The 20387-nt window shown below is 39.9% G+C and overlaps 1 protein-coding gene across 2 annotated transcripts in view; it reads right to left on the reverse strand.

Annotated features, from left to right (window-relative positions):
• Window positions 1-20387, reverse strand: part of usp43b (ubiquitin specific peptidase 43b) — an 88596-nt gene that overhangs the window by 17724 nt on the left and 50485 nt on the right. For both annotated transcript variants that reach the window (XM_005926667.3, XM_042220255.1), the window contains 4 exons: window positions 17953-18088; window positions 17638-17782; window positions 8775-8937; window positions 6094-6205 (listed from right to left, as the gene is read on the reverse strand). In XM_005926667.3, coding sequence (XP_005926729.1) covers window positions 6094-6205; window positions 8775-8937; window positions 17638-17782; window positions 17953-18088 — 556 coding nt within the window. The remainder of the gene's footprint in view (window positions 1-6093; window positions 6206-8774; window positions 8938-17637; window positions 17783-17952; window positions 18089-20387) is intronic.

The following is a 20387-nucleotide window of genomic DNA, read 5'->3' on the forward strand; positions in this document are numbered from 1 at the left end:
ATGCTGAAATGGAAATTAGTGTGGATAAAAAACAATGGCCTGTTTTTGTGTTATATTTAAGTTGGAGAAATGTGCTGTGTATGGGCTCGGGAGATACAAAAACAAAAATGGGCCATCGTGAAATATAGGCTGAGACCTGCACCTGACATTTTTAGCTCATGGCGTGAATCAGCACGGAGCATAGCAATTAAGTGTCTTTTTCTTAAATCCAAACCACAAACAGACTCAGACTTTTCTCTCATATGCTATTCAACCACGCTGGAAAACACGAGTTCAGGAGAAAAAAAGAGAAAAAGAGTGTTTCTTGTCCTCTGAAGCCCGAGTATATTACCCTGAGACCTGCCTTAGATCAGAAGTGCTTTAGGAACGAAGGAATGGAAAAATGAAATCGATTTCCTTTTGTTCTGGGGAAATCTGTTGCTGGCTGGCCTCAAACACAAACTCCCACACGAGGCTGAGAGGAAAAGCTCAGACCGGCAGGATCTTTCTGATGACCAGGAGCACAGCGGAGCAGACAGAACATTCCTGGAGAATATTGACGTGCTGAGCCCACCGGTGCGCACGCACCCCTGGGGAAAGTTAAATGTTACTTTTGAATTACTGCCTCACAAATGCACACGCAGTACTATCCAGAATGTCAGCTAGCTGCTGAAATGCAGCAGTTAGCACTTATCGTTAGAAAGTAGCATTTTGAGGGCACACACACACACATACATAGTAGCTTATAACGAAGCTATCTTCACTGTCTGTGGTCAGTGAAGGCATCAAACGTCCGTGTGGTGTCTAGGTGCTTTGGGCGGCCTTTCCAAAGAATTCAAAACCATTCCTGCCTGTTTATTTGGAATGCTAGATGACAAGTTTAAAACCAAAATGACTTTTTATTGCAGCCTTGCCAGGCTTGTTGTGAGTTCCACTGCAAGGCTTGTGTGTACATGCAGAGCGACCACCCAGTGAGTTCTTCCAACTCGAGATTCTCATCTCAAGAAGCAGAGAAAACTTCCTCTACAATAAGATACATGCACTTATATTTTTAAATGCCCTTCTTTTGACTCCTTCAACAACATTACCTCTCCTCGCACACATGAGATAATTCAGTCTGAACTCTTGTCTTGAGCTGCAATTCTCCAGAGATGGCTTAGCATCCATAAGGAGTCATGACAGAGCTGTCAAGCTTGAGATGTCTCTACATGATGTAGAGCTGTGAAAATACAAAGAGTCTGAACAGCACTGCAATGCAAGATCAGTGCTGTTTTCCCATATTCCCACATTCCATAAGCATCATTAGTGGGCGAGGAGGGAAACTAGAGTTTTATTTCCCTAGGACATGCAGCTTTGAGCCCCAGTCTTTAAGCACAATATAGCATCAAGCGCTTCTTTAAGACCTTTAAAAAAATAGATCAAACTCTACTGTTAGAAGTTTGTTTCCTTCTGTCTGTCTATGCTTTCAAAGATGACTTTACCTTTTGACTGTCACTTAAATTCGTAACTGTGTCAGAGCATATTCTTGACAAGTGACAAAAGTAGCATATTGTTCTGGTAACTGTTCTGTATGTGCTTATCTTCCTCCCAGCTTTAAGATGAATCTGTGAAGGCAACGCCAAAAACGAGGCGGAGCTAACAGACCATTGGTTGTGTGTCAGACAGTAAATATGAGATAAAAATGAGCCGAGAGATTCTCAGGTCAGTGTCGTAACCATAGAAGATTTGCATAGACTGTGCAGGCGCCGGGCTGCAACAGGTGTGGCAACACTAGCCTGAGGACCACGCCCTACATAAGGTCCACTGTCTGGAGAGGATCGTTTGATTCCCTTTTCATTCAACGAGTCAGCTCAGCGATTGAGACTTGCTGCGTGCCTAGGAGGATAGAAGGAGTAAGTAGGAGTGAACTGCTGCTGCTATTCTGTAACTGTGTTCTCTTATTATAATAGACTAAAAATGTAAGCCCATATTTTTTGCTTTGTTACTTTCAGTCAGGTCTCTGAGTTTGTGTTGATGCATAGTTCTGTTAGTTTGCTGTTTTCACTTTAGCTCACCCTGACAATTTTGTATTTCTGAAGTTGTCAATCTGCTAAATAATAAATACAATGTTTTTTTCCACATAGAAGTTGTTCTTAGAGAAGTAGATTTTCATGTTATGTCCTGCCTCTCAGGTTGGAAGTTACCACAGTGAAACATGAATATAGTCATTCTGAGAAATATAATGTGATAAGGATATTAAAGGTATCTGAATATACATTTAAAGACAATTTTCAACATCAAATGTGGTGAAGACGACGTGCTGCAGTTCAAACAATAAAACATCAGAGTGAGGAAGAAAGGTAAAGTAACTTTGAAGCAAATGGGAAGACAACAGATACTCAAATATTCACTTGTTACAATCAAGGTGTGCAGAAGAGCATCTATGAACACACAACACATTGAACCTTGAAGCACCAGCAGCAGCAGAAGACCACACCGGCTGCCACTCCTGTCACCTTATATCAGGAAACTGAGGCTATGATTCACATGGGCTCTACAGAATTAGACAACAGACGTTAGGACAAACAATACCAGGTTGTTGTTAGTTTTAATATCCAATCAACAACTGATGGGAACACGAAATGTTTTTAAAAAACTTTTAATATATTTAAAGTAATGAAACAGACAGTTACACGTTTTCGTGAATCCTGGATAGAAAGGCTGTATGTGGGGTGCATCAGTCATTTACGTGGAAGATCATGTACCACATTTCAAGTTTGAGTCTTTGAGTTTCATTCAGAGTTGTCATCCTCTCTCTCTTTACCTGACATTTTCTGATGCAAACGGTCATATGGATCTACTTAGAAGGGCACGGGTCTCAACACTACGTCGTTAAGTGATGTCAGTACCAGGAAAAATGGCAGAGGACGTGCTTTTTTTTGCCTTTGCTAAAGCTAAAATTAGACAAAAGCGGAAAATATCCACTTGTGAGCATAATTCATTGAGGCAAGAAAACCACATATTCTGCTGAGTTGAAAGATTTAGAGCAAACATCTGCTCTGAGCACTGCTCCCTCCTTGGCAAAGGTAGGCTTCCAGCAAACTGATTATACTCTACGAGCCTGGTTTTAATTAAACAGCTGACAGCATGGGGCACAAAGGAGGCTGCAGATCTCCAACAGAGTTACAGAAAACGCTGCACCTGACTCTTCTCTTCCATCTCTCTCCTGGCGTTTCTGAAAGAGCGGCGAGCAAGTCTGCGCCTTTCTTGTGCTCTGTATGGCTGTTTATTGCAGCTGCATGGCACCTGCACCACGCAGGGAGAGGCACTGATTGAAAATCAGTTTGGCTGAACAATTAGCAACAGGCTTATGCACACAGTGATATGCTCAAGCACAGGAATGTGTTCAGTGCAATCATAGACTCTTTGTTTGGGGGTGTCTTGGTAGCAAAATTATTTACAAAGGTGAGTTGAGAGCTATGCAGTTATCTTTGTCCTTGTGTGCACAATATGACTGATAAATGCATATTGAGATAACAATAGCTGAAAAGAGTGATCCATAGGGTTTAATGTGATGTCGTTCCACCCTTTGCAGCTACAACAGCTTCACTTCTTCTGTTTATGGGAAATTAAGGTCAGACTGATGATAAGAGACTTGCAGTCTCCGCTCTAATTCATCCCAAAGGTGTTCTTTCGAGTTGAGGTCAGGATTCTGTGCAGGCCAGTCAAGTCCTTCTTGCTCATCATCTTTATGTACCTTGCTTCGTGCATTGTTGCGCAGTCATGTTGGAACAGGAAGGGGCCATCGTCAAACTGTTCCCACAAAGTTGGTAGAATGAAATGATTTAATTAACTTACTAATCTGATCGGCAGATGGAGGAGTATTATTTATCGCTCCAGAGAACCTGTCTCCACTGCATCTGACGTCTTGTATTGGACTTGGTGGTGTAAAGATGTCACAAACCTTTGGGAGATTATATAAATATATCACACAACTGTAAATTTGAGTTTAACACTGGAAGAAAAGTCACAGCTTATTTTGTGTCTGATGTGGTTTTGACAGTTTGCATATTTGGAGGGGAAGGTATCACCAGAACGAATGTATGATTGGCACAGGTAGACACTCAATGCTGTGAACGAGGTGCGCAATGATTTGGTTCTGTCCTGTAACTCTTTGCTGCTGAGTACAGATTTTTCAGGTCCTCATTAACACCAGCATTTTGATGAAAGGGAGCAGAAGTGAACTGAATGTAGAGCGTCAGGGGAATGAGGAACCCGATGGACAAAATACAAACAGGCAAGTTAGCTTTATTTCTTTTTACACGATGAAAACATCTCGTATCTCGTGCGTGTTGTTTCTCAGCAGTGCAAATACAGAGCGAAACAACAGATACTGAGACTCAGACACACCTGAAGTGTGTTGTCTTTTTAATGGTGCAGATCAGTTATAACAAACTGTAACAGTTTGTAACAATGTAGCTCTCCTCTGAGTCAAATCTGCAATAAACCTGAGAAGAAATTTGATGAGTTTGCCTTTATATTAAGAACACATTGATTCTCCTTCTTTTTGGGGCTGCTTCCAATCACATGGTCTGGACTGATCCCCGTGTCCTACACAGGAACGGATGCATCAATCTTAAGTTGATGCATCTATCGTCCATGTGAAGGTTCAAAGATTACAAAAAAGTGCTATTTGAATGAGAAAATGAGGCTTGTAGAAAGAAAGTGCTTTGAGTATGAACGGAGTAGAAAGTCAGTTTTAGATCGACCTTGGGTTGATCTAAAATACCATGTTATTCCAATTTTTGTGTATTATTTTTATTTATTATGTCAGTGCGCCCCAATCACATCCCATGAACAGCTCAGTGTGTATTAGTAAAGAATCCACATTCACCTCCTAAGAAATCCCAACATTTGCTCATAGAAAAGATAACACAGCGTGATTGAGACTGAGCAGGACCAGTAAATGTGATTGGCAAACAACAACGCTACACCGTAATGCATGAGTGGACAAAAGCAATGCTCCCAGCTCAAACGTGACTATATAAATGACTTATAAATGAGGCTCTGAGACAGAGGAAGCAATCTATTCATTCATCAACACACAAAAAGAGGGAAATAAACAGCCTAGACGAGAGAACAGCTACGCTCATGCATCCCTTTAGGGTGCAAAACTCAAATAAATATTTATTTGCCTTAAAATAACCGGATTACATATAAATTTGTTACATAAGTATGACATAAAAGGCTTTTTTTGATGAGTTGGTCAAATTCACCTGACTAGCATACATTCAGTTCATACCAAGCATATCTCAATTTAATGATTAATTATTCAAATGCAGTAAATAAACATTTTATTTTATATATTTCATTTGCATTTTACCCAAAATGATTGCCTTGTGTTTTTCGAGGGCAAAGAATCTTTCTTTTTTCTTTTCTTTTTTATGACACAAACCAGCATTTGTCATACCAGTACACCTGACTCTACTTTGTTGTGCTGGTAGGCACAGCGAGAGGACACCAGCTCATCTCTGCTGCTTCCAGCTCTGAGCTCTGAGATCTCGCGGCTGTGAAACACAGTGTCACTGTGTTCACTGTGTGGGCATGCTTTGCTCTGTCTCGAGCCAATAAACCTGGCCTGGAACAGGTGCGCCAGCCGGCTCTGCAGGAACTCTAGCTGGTGCTTGAAACACACCCGCCTACGCACACTGCCATTAAATATAAGCTTTAAAAGCATCATAGGTGTCATAATGCAGGGGTACAGTACAATATCTTTTCTGTATTATTAATATTATTATTGTTATTATTATAATTATTACTGATTTATTGCACAGGGCTGTATTGTAGTTTTAGTTTAGTCTTTATGGGGCTTTACTATAGCTTTAGTTGTGCCTAATTAGTGTGTCTAATAATCAGTGTTAGTTTTTTTGGTTCCTAGACTGAATTCCTAGACATCTCTGGCAGTTGGGTTTAACCAGAGGACATGGAGTTAAGCATCTGTTGTGCTAGAATTTCTCTACGTGAGTCTGTGAATCCCTACCCTGGCATGGATATCTCAATAGGACATGAGGAGAAGACAAAACAAAACAAAATTTCCTTCAATCATTAAAAAAAAAAAATCTATCTTTGTATTACCTGTGCCTGAGCTCCGTTGATCATCAGGTAATACAGCTTGCTGAGGATGCTCTGCTGCAGCTGATCCCAGGAAATAGACCGGTCCTCCCTCATGAGGAACGGAGGCCCGAACCTAAAACCAGCACAGAGGAAATTAGTGTCACAGGAGCTAAAAGATGATGAATTCAAAATGGCAACACCACCACTCAGCCATCCCATATTACCCCTTACTGACTCACCGCCTTCTTATCCTATTGTAATGTAAATAATTATTTATCATCATTATCAGTATTAGAGCAGAATTCTCATTACAGCCCATCTACAGAAGGGAGATAAGAAATGGAAAAGACCCTGTGACATGACAGATCACATGACGCATTTATTATAATACTCATTTAATTGAGGTCAACCCGCTATTGTATGTATTAGATTTATTAGCATACACGTCCATAAAGAGACAAAATAAGAAGCAGATACACATCAGAATTGTAATGAATGAAAGAAAAGCTCTGGTGCATGTTTAAAGACACTGTGTTTTTTCATTTGCACATTTTTGCAGACACTGATGCAAAACAGTAGATTTTAACATATTGTGCCAGTGAAAGCTGGGTGAGGCCGTAGCCTCCTGCAACCCCTGAATTGGATAAGCAGTTAAGAAAATAGATGAATGGATTTCTTAAAATAATCTGCAAAGTTCTCCACTCGACTCCAAACCTAAAAAAAATCAAAAACAGTGCCTCATTCAAATGTGTCCAAATTTACCTGCACTGCTTCCAAAACACCAGCTAATTTTAGATGGCTTTGCAGGATTACCATTGAACTTGTGCCTGAGCCATGTGTGCTAAATTCCCTTCACTTTGTCAAAACAGTCACTCTTTAGCTTGAATTTTATTTTGGGTGAGAAAGCAAAGTCACAAGGAGGCAGATCAGGCAAGTAGGCATTGGTCAGTGGGTTAAGAGTATGCCAGCACACTATCTGCCATCATCTACAACATGCATGCCCCTCTCCTGACGTGCTGTCTGCAGGCCTTTATGATGTGGACTCTTTCATTGGAAGCTGCTTTTCTGTTATTGCCAGCAGTATGAAATGTAATTGTCTTGCTCTATGGTTTGTGACAGATAGCCTTACCTTCAGAGATCCCAGTTTATTATTTCTTTCACACAATATTTTGGAAGTTTCATGAAAGAAATGTGAGAGTTGGGGTCATACAGAAATATCTATTATCTACTGATAGGTCTATATTTTATACTTGAGCTGACAGGTGTAAGAATTGGCATCTACAGGCAAAATGCAAAAGAACCAAATTGCTAATAGAAGTAACACCTTTGGGTTTCCACACATAAAAATATCCCATCACAGTTCCAAGTTTTCACACTGGTGCTCAGAAATGTGTCTGTGATGCTCGACTAAAAAGAGTGAAACAACTATGTGACTCCAATGTCATTTTCTTGGCGCTGCACAATCCTCCAGCTGTCATCTGATGAGAACGAGATAGGTGGGTGGGCTGAGCAATGGCAGAGAGGCGTTTGAAGGAGAAACGGAGAGGCCGACCCTTATAGATTTGAGCGGACTTTCTCTCAGTCGCGTTGGCAAGCTCACCTATATTGATCTCTCTGGACTCTGTCACAGTGTCTGATGGATCTCTGTGTATAGCGCCAGATGTCAGAGTCCTCGGTCGTTTGATTTGAAACTCATCTCACTGAGTCACAGAGTGAAATGTGAGCCTTTTCTGTGACAGGGAGATAATCTGACCTTGAAGTGGTTCCCTAGAGGAAGGCTATGTATAAAACAAGTTTATCAAAGTTGATTAGGTTTAAAGGACAAGTGGCTACTTCCTGGATTCATTATTTCTATATATACAAAAAAAATAAAAATAAAATAAAGAATGGAAACATTTTAAATTCTAAAGTATGAGCCTGCATCTTATAGCATGGACAAACTGACAACACTGGCAAATGTAACATCCAATGGCAAGACACTTCCATGAGCTTAGAATTCCATTTTTCTAGTACCTCGGATAAAACAGGGCGGATGAATGTTCAGCTTAAAGTGTAACCTCACAACATTAGGTTGTCCACCACTTGATGGCAGGACACCAATGGACTTATACTCTTGTATGCATTCACTTGTTAAATCTATGATAGTGTATGGAATTAAAGCTGCTTAGCTTGCCCAAAGATGCTCCTGCATCTGCAAGCTGCTTTGCAACCCGCCACCATCTCACACCTACAACTGATTTAGGCCTGGTACCCTAACATGCATGTCACTGGGAGGAAGCTGGAGAACCCACATAGACATAAGGAGAGGGTGCAAACGCCACACATAAAGGCCCCGTGTCACTAGTGGGTTCGACCTCAGGAGCTTCTTGATTTCATGCGATCATCCTAAATGACTGGAGATGGAAATATCAGTGTTTTTAGACTACAGTGGCCATGAATAAGCTACGTATGACCTGGCAAGGAGCAAATGTTGTTGAGCGAATAAAGTTAAAGTTGAGAGATGAAGTAGATGAACTCTGATACTTAAGGAAGTCATCTTCCAAACTCTTCCCATGGAGAGTATCACTCTTACTGGGACCCCAGGCACGCTCCCACACAGCGATCATTTGACAGGTCTGCTGCTTAGGTGTGATGTCTAAGCTATTACAGAACAATTGCTGTCAGAGAGGATGTTACAGTGAGCAGCCCATTGATGTAATTACCTAACCGCCTGCTGGCCGGCTCCTGCAGCGTTGCACACCAGCAGCAGAATCTTGACGGGGGCACCTTGGTTGAGGAACTCTGATGATAACGTCCCAGATGGGGGTAACCTCTGACCCTCAGGACCTGTTGCGTATGGGGATGATGGTAGGCTGTGATGGTACCCTGGAAGAGGATGGGGAACACAAGTCTGAGAAGTAGAACGTGCTCAAAAGAGGAAAGAGGCACTAAAATGAGTCAGCTTTTAACAACTTTGCATTTACAGCACCAAATATTTCACGTTCCTCTTGAAAGGAAGCTGAACTGATTCCATGTGCCGAGAATGTGTTCACGAAACTTAACACCTCTACTGGGGAGTAAGGAGGAGAATTGAGATATATAAAGTGGCGAGACAGCAACTTTCTATTTGGGGAACAGTGATTCAGAGGGGAGAACAGATGGACCAATGGCTGCCTGCACTCTCAGCAGGAGGTATTATCTGATACAGCTTCTGTTCCACATCCCGTCCTGGTGGGGTGCCAAGAAGCGCCACTTCTCGCTCGGTCCCCTCGTGTCTGTACCAACACACAGAGGAGTGTGACCGAATGAGGGAAAAGCGGAGACTATAAGATTCCTGCTTGATGTGACGTCAGTGGAGCTGCTTTCCCATCACACAGCTGACAACCTTCAAGCTTGGCACATAAGTAGGTGATTCAGAAGTTCACGGCAATAAATCACATGTTAAATTACTTGCAGACGGTATTGATTGACCACAGCGGCTGTGTTCCCATACAACAATGTTTCATTAAACAATGCTGTTTACACCTAACACATGATTCATCAATGACAAAGCAAATGTCATGTTACTGAGACTGTTGTAAAGCAGCAAGCCTGTGCTGAAACGTGCCTCCTCTTACACATTTAATTCAACTCGGTTTAGTTTAATTCAGTTTTATTCACGTAATGCCAAATCACAACAGCAGTCACCTGAAGGCACTTTATTTTGTAAAATAAATTAATGCATTAATGCAGAGAAAACCTCAACAATCAGCCACCGCCCTGGTTGGAGGAGAGGGGAAGAAGACTGGAAAACACACACACATACAGTTGAATGGTGAGGGCATTAAGCTGTGCACTGTATGAAGGACAAGATCTCTTCAAAATGAGTCGAACCACCACAGCTTAAACATTAAACTTCTGATTGCAGTGTCTTGACCTTGCGATTGAGCGCAATAAATATGCACAGCTTTTGATTTCCTAATGTTGCCCTAATCAAGCAAGCGGGTGATAAAACTTGCCCACTAGGAGCTTTCCATTTACATGAGGGGCGACCTCAGGGGAATGATTTATGGGTGAAAATCTCCTTTTAGATCCCCCATGAAACATGAAATTCATAAGCCATATTCTGGCTTGTCCCACTAAGATTTATGCAGGGGTGCTTGGGAGGAGACCTACCTGTCATTTGTCATTAAATCTGTTTTTTACATTAAGCTGTCAAAAACTGAACTGTTTCTAGGCTTTTTTTTTTTTTTAAAGCTCCTGTTGCTGCTCTCATTATTTTTTAAACCTTGTTTCCAGGATGAATAACAGTTCAGTGTGTGTCTATTTGACTGTTTTCATTCATGTAACCCGAACTTGTCTATTGCCACAGGCATTCTATAAAAAGGCAATTACAGTGCAGCCATGAGACATTTATAACACACAAATGTGCACCACACTAAACCACAAACCTGTTGATCCTGACCTTTTATCCTGAAAAAGCCTCTAACTAATTCTACGAAACCGCAGGAGGCCGCAAACTCTTCCTTCCCCTGCACTCTCAGGCTTCTTTCACTGTCAAACAGATGAAGAGGTTGAGCCTCACTAAACACAGCCAGACTATGAGAACCCATAATTAAACACCTCTACGCCTAATGGGATATACTCTACCCACAGCAACAGCTATCCCTCCTTTCCATTAGCAGTCTGAACAGTCGTGTCTTTGAACAGGAAAGGCAGTCAGACGTGAGCTTCAGTCAGGTAACAGATGCACATTTACAGCTTTGAATTTGTAGTAAAATATTACATAACAAGTATGTATTAATGACAAAAAATTTAAGCACTGAAAATATGATGCATAAGGAGGAAGATTGTCTGTGAAAGCTGTCAAAGCGCGATTTCAGACCTGCTTGGTACTGTTGTGTGTCTCAGTGAACTGATGTCATTTAGGCGTAACCTTATCTTCCACAGTGATTTATTGTCACATTTAACAGATTTAATCATATAAACAAAACAGTGAAAGGCAGGACAGATGTTACTCATAACGAATGCTCCATTCATTATTGGGAAACCTAATAATACCACCAAATATTTGATTTGAGCTAAACTGTTTGTTCAACAAGACTGTAGGTCTTGTTGAACAAACAGGGTTACAAACAAATGATATTCCTATCGTTACAACGCTGTTACAGTTACTAACAAGAAAATGCGGTCGCGTTACTATTTTTCAACAAACAACCGGTTGAAGCCATTGACTGTAAAAAAGTTGTTTTGTACAGTCAATGGTTGAAGCTGTGTTCAGCTTACCGCATCTTATATCAGTTGCACGGAAGTAGCTATAAGTAATCTGGACGCTACAGCTTTAAGCGGCTGCGCGCGCTCCCGCGGACGGCAATCACTAGGGGTGCAACAATACTCGTATCGATATCGAACCGTTCGATACAGTGCTTTCGGTTCGGTACGCATATGTACTGAACAATACAAAATTTTTAATTTGTATTGTTTTTTAATACAAAAATTTTTTAACATAAATTTTTTTTTTAATGTGATACCCCTGCTGCTGTCAGACCTGCAGGTATCAGGCTGTGATGTTCTCCTTTATAGTGGACAGAAATTATTTGTTTGGCTTCTTATTGAATGCAGAACACCTGATGGTTATGTTACTAGTCATGGTAAAAGGTAAATGGATACAAATAACTTTGTTGTTTGCAAAACTTGTGCATATGATTTTAAAATTCACAATTTATATTTGCATTTAAGGTTATGAAATATGATTCAATGAACATGTTTGTGGTTGTTACAGTAAAAATATCACTTTTTCTACTCGGATTTTATGTTGTTTTTTTTGTCTGATTTTAGATCAATTGTGTTAATACAGTATGTCAACATGAAAACATAACTGTAAATTCAGACACGTGAGGGTATGCTGAAAACAATGATACCAAACACGGCAAAGTAAATAGTTTTTAAAGGTGAAATGTGGAGGGAAAATCAAAAGTGGTTAAAATGGCCAATTATACCCTGGACCCCAGAGGGTTAAACATATATTTTTTTAAAGTAACGCAATAGTTACTTTTCAAGTAATTAATTACTTTTAGAATCTGGTAACTCAGTTACTAACTCAGTTACTTTTTTGAAGAAGTAACTAGTAACTATAATTAATTACTTTTTCAAAGAAACTTGCCCAACACTGCTGTTAATTATAGGATCTTTACCTTAGCATCTTGAGGCAACTATTTTGATTTGGTGCTGATCAATAAAACTAAATATTAAAAAGGATTTTAGTTAAAACCACTAATATCAACAAACATGTGGTACAACGGTCAAGTGGTTGAGGAAAAAAATCAATACAGCATACTATTGTGACGTTTTGGATGGTAATGCCCTATTGATATAGGGACACCAAATAAATCACACTCTGGGAATGCCGTGAACAAGTTGGCTCATCTCACGCACCACCATCCTGAGATAAAATTAACCTTGTGTTAGCTTTATATTAAATTGACTCAACCCCCCCAAAAACCATCCAACACTGGACACACTTAGCTTTGCAAACCTACCTCCTATTTATAGCCTGCATGGTTTGTTGGCATTCTGACTGGGCAAGCAAGGCAGGCAGTGCTTGTCCAATAATATCCAAAACAGACATGAATTAAAACCAAAGTAAAAGCAATCTCATCTTAAACTGATAGTCTTCTGTAATGTTAACTTTTTTTTTATTACCTGTTTGCAAAATCCTGCGAACTGCTGCCATGTTGTGGCTACATTTGGCTAGTTGGACAGGCAATGATAATAGAACAGGTAAGTCGAACAGCTTCAGACCACAAAAGTTCTTCCATATTTGCATCTCTAAGAAATCACTTGACAAAATGTAAAGTTGCTGTTTTGCCAATAAACCACCATTACATCCTTATTAACATCCACCTGTAGATATTTACAACTAACCATGACACAGTGCTCAAGTGCTTTTTTACTAATAAGATATTTTAAAATAAAAAATTTTTGAGCTCATTAAAAGCAGCTTATTTAGTGATACACACTCCTCACAGGACTACAAACGAATAATAGAATAAGAAGCTACATTTGGTTGTTCATTTAATCAAAGTGATCGCCACAGCGGGTAGCTCTGAATGCATTAATGTAGAGTTAACAGAACATAAAGTACTTAAAAAAAGCTCAGCCTTTAACATCTGCACCATTAAAATCAATCCATTTAACACTTGTTCTAGAAAATAATTACTTTACTTTGGGTACTTCATGTACAATGTTCCAAATATACATTTTTATGTCTAATAAGGTGTGCTATTGGTACATTTTTTTAAAGGAACAATTCTAATTCAGCTAACATAAAACATTCTGTTTATAACCATAGAAGTAATATTTTTTGCCAATTATTCAGCCTAGAAAGAGTGCAGAAAGGTGAAGATGTCCAGGTAGAGTGCAGTAAGATGCACAAGGATGTTGGCTAATATAAAGAAATACAAGACAAGCAGCAGAAAATCAACATAAGGTACACTGTGGACCAAGAAAATACGCTGGGGGGTGGTGTGTTCATCAGCTCTTCCGTAAAACACTACATGCCGCTGTCATGACTAGATCTGAAAGTCTACATGTTTTGAAAGCAGAAATTGTTAGAAAACTGATACCTTGGCAGATTTCACACTAGATCCTCTAAGTTTATAGGATGTGCAGATTAAGAAAGCTCACATGATGATGTTAAATCAGTCTTTGCTGTAAAATGATGAGACAGTAAACGGTAAAGAAAATGTTCAAACAGACTACAGTATGGGAGATGATGTCATCTTACTGAAACTTGGCAATAAATGAAAAAAGGCAGAAACTGTTCTATGTTTGTAACAAAAAGAAAAATGCGTGAGATGGATATATAACCGCGGAAGCCAAATATCTGTTTCCAAGTATTCTCTGGCAGGCGCTCCTTTATTCAAGTCTAACCCCTGGCAATAATCTTCCTGACAATGATATTGTGCTCATTATTTCTTGTCAGAGCACCATCAGATCTCAAACAGGAAAGACTCCTCTTCACTTAAATGTGTCAAGATTACATTTTTAATGTAAATCCAACCTAGTTGTTTACCAGTACATTAAAGAATCTCAACATTAAGACATTCTTTTTAAGTGAGACTGAAATGAATGAAAGAAAGTATTCCAATAAATAAATCCTAATTAATAAAAGATGGTCATAATTCTGTCATCCAGCATGAACATGTGAATCATAGGATGCAATGACGTATTTAGTATACAGGGCAGGTGATAAGCATCATGCGGGAATATGATGCAAGAGATTAATTTTAAGACTGCAGCAGCGATGGTGAGAGTTCTGAGTGGAAAGGTCACATCGTCATGGGTTTGACTTTGGTTTAATCCACAGCACACAATTTTTTCATTCATCACAGCTCTTTAGTGAGCACCTCATGCTGTCTCTAACAGCATTTCACATCTGCTGGATATAACGCTAACTTATGAGTAGCTGTTACCATGATGTTCACTACATGAAAAAGTAAATATTAGTCAATCAAAAAAGTGTGATAGGAGTAACAGGGACCACACATCAGTGCAACTGCATCAGTGCAACTGAGGATTATAAAACATGGTTACATTTTTTGGGGGGTTTAACTGCACACCAGCTGTATTAGATCTGTTCTTAAAGTAAACGCTTCAGGGTAAAATCCACACGGGTCCATGCACCGTTCATGAGCACTGAGCGGAAAAATGTTTTTAATCAGACTCCTGGTGAGTGTTGGTTATCATATCATATAGTTAAACAACATAATTAGTTTTGTTTTCCTTTTACCGTTTATGAATAGTTAAATAAACTCATGAATCAGACCTGTTAATGATTGCAGACTGTGCCAGATTGTGTAAAAGCATTAGAAATCACTGAAATCAGATAAAAGCAATAAAGTATTGTTTATTTAAATATAACACTATAGCACTAAAATAACACAAAAATAAAAATAGCTCATACTTTGCTCATGACTTAATTTCATTTTTATTGCATTGGTAATAAGACAGAAAACATTTGTCTTCCTGGACTAAAATGAAATTAGAGATAAAATTTAACTGAGCAAAGTATCTTTACTTATGAATTGTGTACATAAGTAATTTAGACATAGAGGAGTGTACATATATATATGTGGGTATTTAATGAAAATCTGTAGATTAAACACTTCAAACAACTCATAACATGAGGTTATGCTAAAGACTCACCAGCCACTTTATTAGATACACTTGTTCAGCTGCTTGTTAATACAAATATATCCAGCGAGCATCATTTATCTGGGGGAAAATACCTATTTGGTAACAGCAAGAAGGAGAAGAAGAAGAAAGTGTGCAGAACAGCATGCGGCAGGTCGGCTGCAGCAGCAGAAGACCACACTGAGTGTTCCTCCTGTCAGCTAAGAGCAGGAATCTGAGGCTACGATTCTTAAAGGCTCACCAAAATTAGACAGCAGAAGATTGGAAAAATGAGTCAAGTCTTAAATTTCTGCTGCAGGGTCAGAATTTGGCATAAACAGCATAAAAGCACAGATTCATCCCGCCTTTCATACTAGCAAGAACTAGCAAAGTGTCTATGTAATGTGTTGCTGAGATGTCTACTAAAGCTAGCATGCTAACAAGCTAGTGACAGTAGCCTTGTATAATCAGGGGTGCACATAAGTGATCCGCAGGTGCGCATGCGCTGTCAAAATAAAAGACGTGCACCAGATAAGAAGTTGCAACATACGTTTGTGTACATATAAAATGCACTGTTTTGCCTGCTAAAGTGGGATTTTCACGGCATACTCTGCACCACATCTCTGTGCGTTCATCATTTGTTTGAAGCCAGCTCATCTCCTCCAACCACTTTTCCGAGAATACGCGCTTCTTTTGTGGTTCACACTCCTTCTGACATTTCTTTGGAGGTGGAGGAACACAAAAGTAATTGCTTAAAGGAGCTTGCTTCTTCGACATGCTTAAGAGTTCTAAACAAATGTCTGTCCTCCTCCAGAAAATCTTATGTACGCAAACGCGCGTTGCAACTTCTTATCTGGTGCGCGTCTTTTATTTTGACAGCGCATGTGCACCCGCGGACCATTTATGTGCACCCCTGTGTATAATATCCGTTTGCACCAATCAGGTTGAATGATAGGCAGTCATTGTATGAAACTCTGAATGCAAAGATGGATGAAGGCAGTCCTTCATCATCACTGAGTTAGTAGGCAACCACTGAAGAGAAAGTAAGATGGGAGAGCTAGAGTTTGTTTTTAGCCTAACACTTAATTTTCCTGCACACTGCGTACAACATCCTCTATCTGCCCGCTGCTTGCTGTTTCGTATCATTGACCCCTTTTAAAATAAAGTATTTTTATATTTCAGCGTTGAGTAGAGCAGAGCAAATAAAAACTTCTCTTCTGGTAGCCCTTTACACTGGGTTTTGCCAGTTTTTTTCCCTCTTAGAAAAGCTGGCTAAACAGAGACTGAGACATTACATAATATAATGCGAGATAATGTTTAGCAGAGGAGCTTTACTCAAATAACTTTATTATACCAAGGGGCCATTATTAGATGGATGCATCATTTAAAAGCAGGTTTTACTGTGACAGAGTGACACCATAATTGAAAAAAAGAATTACTAGCATTTTGGAAAAATAAGCAAAATATCAATTTTCTTTCATATTCCAGCAGCCTGTGCAAATGGAAAAAACCTATTTCAATCAACGCGACTTCTACTGAGACTGTGTGTTTACTGGCACTACAGGTGCCTGACTACATCCTGTGCAAGCACAGACGGAGGGCCTAAGCTGCTCTGCTAACACACTCTTCATACTCTTCACAGCCTGTGCAGACATTGTGTAAGTCAGGCAGCAAACAAACACATATCTTGCAATTTCCTTAAAACATAATAATATCTTACGTCTATTTTCACGGGGCAAACATTTCTCAGTGAATGATGGGACAATCTCATGTGGGCAGAAAAGTGCTGAACGTCGATGTTGACTCAGCCAGTGAGAACCAAGAGATTTAGTCTGGAGACCAGACAGACTGTCACGTGGACCTCGTTTTAGGCAGCACTGCTCTGTATGGTCACTGACCGACATAAATTAAAGCACTAAAAGTCACATTTTTTCAAGGACTCCTTCAGCGTTGACACGACTGGAACTTACAGCCCTGTGAGAGTGGACGACAGTGCAGAACCCATTTGTTTCCAACACAAATCAAAGAAACAAGGGGATACTGTGCACTAAAGGACTTCTGAGAACACATTTTACATCGCTAGCTGAGAAATAGATGAAATGAAGACATAAATCTGATAGCACAAGGGAGGCCTGCACGGGGGATGTAATTCACTGCACTCTTTGTAAAGTTATATAGCTGTTAATGTGCTCCCTGAGGACCCCCTACAGGAAGGTGCATTCCCTAACGGTTTCATTAAGCAAAGTAAATTCATAAGATGAGCTTGTTTGCTTACAGACTTGTGTGCACTTGCACATTAATGTGTATAAATATATCCTTGCTGTACCACAAATTAGTTCTAATACTCAAAGACATGTGAGTGCTTTGTTGTGACTGAAAATAGCATGTCATATGTTTAAATCTAGATTAAAAACTGACTTGCTTCAGTCATACCTGAGATCCGTGCAGAGCCGCCTCTGATGTAGAGCGGGGGAGCCTGAAAGGCATAGATGACATCATTTTCAGCTATGCTAGTCAGGTCGTCTTCATCAAAGAAGGAGCGTTGGAAACCAATGGAGTAAACCTCTGTCAGGATCACCTGGAGACCAACATGCAAACACAAGTTGGTTCCTTGATGTACATCCTTTAACGTGGTGAAGGAAATGACTTTACTATTATTTACTTCATCTGTTGTAGCCAAGAGGAAATTCAAGCCAAAGGCGGAGTAAGAAAAGTACAATCACACCAGTTACAGTTGCTTTACTGTACCTGGTCTGGAGAAATTTTCCCCTCGTCAGCCACCAACCTCCTCAGGAAGGCCACAGAGCCAAACAGCGGCACAGCCAGCCCGACCCGGAGATAGCGCTGTCCTTTGGTGCTGAACACCAGAACCACACACAAGGGCCTGCCGCAGACAAAGACACACAATCAGGAACAGCGGGCAATGGGGCGGCTTCTATTTTGATTTCTGTGCCATTTCTACTGCAGCCTCCTCTACAGCCAAGAAGGGACAAAAGAAGACTTTCATGAATAAATCAATACATTTTAACATTAATAATAGATCATTAGGACTCAGTTTTATGTGTGCGAAATAATGGAATCTCTATTGCATTTTTAAAAACGGGGAGCACTCGGCTCTGACCTCTACAGAGGCAGCTTTGACATAAGGTGCTGGGACATAATGGCTTCTCTGAATAACAGCTCACTGAGGAGGTACAAAAACTCTGTCAGGGACCTGTTTGAGTCTATGGCCTGTGGGCAAGAGCAATTATGTTTAAGAATTTAAGGCTGATGACAGATTTTTCTCTAATCACAAAAAAGATTAAAGCAAAAGAAATACAGCAAAATATTCACAATACAGATAAGGAACAGAAAAATCATCCAAAGAAATTGTAAGAAAGAAAAAAAACTGTACACACAATTAAAATGAACACAAGTTGGTAGGGTTGTTCGATATAACCATATATATCGGATGACGATATAAAAACGTCTATGTTTCATTTTATACTATCGTTTGTTTCGTGGTGTCAAAAAAGTTTACGGCAATATTTTTTAATCCTTTTGATGGTCACTGTAGTGGCTATATTAATTTCTTCTTTCTCTTATATTTTATATAACCACACTACTGACGGACAAGCGCCTGTTTTTATGCGTTGTGGTTAGCAACAACGACAGTAACACCATCGCGTGTCCGCTTGTTTATGTTCCACATAAACCTTTCACAATAAAGCTCAAGATCCTGTTGAGACTTTTCAAAATAAACTGAATCACGTGAAAGAGCAGATTATTTACGGATGAGAAGTAAAAAAGAGCCGCCAGGTGCTAAAAAATAAACCTTAGACTCAAACGTTAGAACAGGCTTTTCCCCGCAGCACGCCGTGTAATAAATACTCACAAAGAAAACGGCGGCCGTTACAACTTATGTCTAAAAATGTATAGTTTCATGCATCGGTTAAAACACTCGACTCCAGGTACATGACGCGCAGCTGGAAACACTTCTATGGGCTCAAAATGTGGTCATAAATATTTTGTACTTGTAAAAAAGATTTTGTATGTGTAAAAAGATTTGTGTGTGCGTAAAAAAGATTTGTGTGTGGACTTAGAAAAAAAACCCTGCAAGTTACAAGTACGGATTTTGACCCTATTTTTCTTCCTTTCATCTGATTGGTCAATGTCATGTCAATCACAAATGTAACAATCCAATCAGAGAACAGATGGGTTTGGCTGTCGAGGGGCGCTTTTTTTGAACTGCAGGTCCTTGAAGGGTGATACAGTTTGAAGCTGGAGGATCGCTATATAAATATCCGATAGCAGCTAGGTCCCCTAACTTTCAGTAGCTGTTGAAAGGATAAAGTTGTGGTATATCAGTGGTTAGAAATACCATTATTACTTTAGGATTAGTTTAACACAAAGTCAGGGCTGACCCAGGACCATTGCTGTGAGTCACAGTGCGCAGCATAAAAGTCCTTTCACATCGGACGCAGGATGTGCTGCTAATGCTAACTGCTAACTAAAAGCAAAGGATCCAGAATTTGTTGCGCTGGCTGCTGGGCTCTGTGGGTTTTTGCAGCAGCTCTACCTGTACTAGATGCACCTGCTCCTTGTCTTTTCTATCTCTGACTTTATGTCCTCTACAAGAGTTTTTTTTTTTGCTGGTTCTTCAAATGTTCAATAAAAACATGTATGCTAATTCATAACGAAGAAAGCTTTGTAATGAAGACTGTCATTTCCAAAACACTGCCCGCCCCCCCCGCGGTCCGCAGCGCTGTTGAAAAGGCTGTGGAAGTCCCTGTATTAAACACGTAGACCTGTGACACAAAAATCACCAAACTCGGACGACCACAGACTGTTTTCCTTCGTGGTGATGAAGGAAAACGCTGGGTTGGCATGTAAAAGGGCATTTATTCCCTTCAAAGACCTGCAGTTCAAAAAAAGCGCCCCTCCGACAGCCAAACCCATCTGTTCTCTGATTGGATTGTTACATTTGTGATTGACATGACATTGACCAATCAGATGAAGGGAAGAAAAATAGGGTCAAAAATCCGTACTTGTAACTTGCAGGGGTTTTTTTTCTAAGTCCACACACAAATCTTTTTTACAAGTACAAAATATTTATGACCACATTTTGAGCCCATATTCTCAAGTGCTGCCCGATGATTCATAATGTTTTCAGAAGTTACATTTTTGTGATTTATATCGTTATT

The sequence above is a fragment of the Haplochromis burtoni genome, unplaced genomic scaffold, assembly GCF_018398535.1.
Source record: "Haplochromis burtoni strain Fernald_Lab_line unplaced genomic scaffold, NCSU_Asbu1 Contig_45, whole genome shotgun sequence".
NCBI lineage: Eukaryota > Metazoa > Chordata > Actinopteri > Cichliformes > Cichlidae > Haplochromis > Haplochromis burtoni.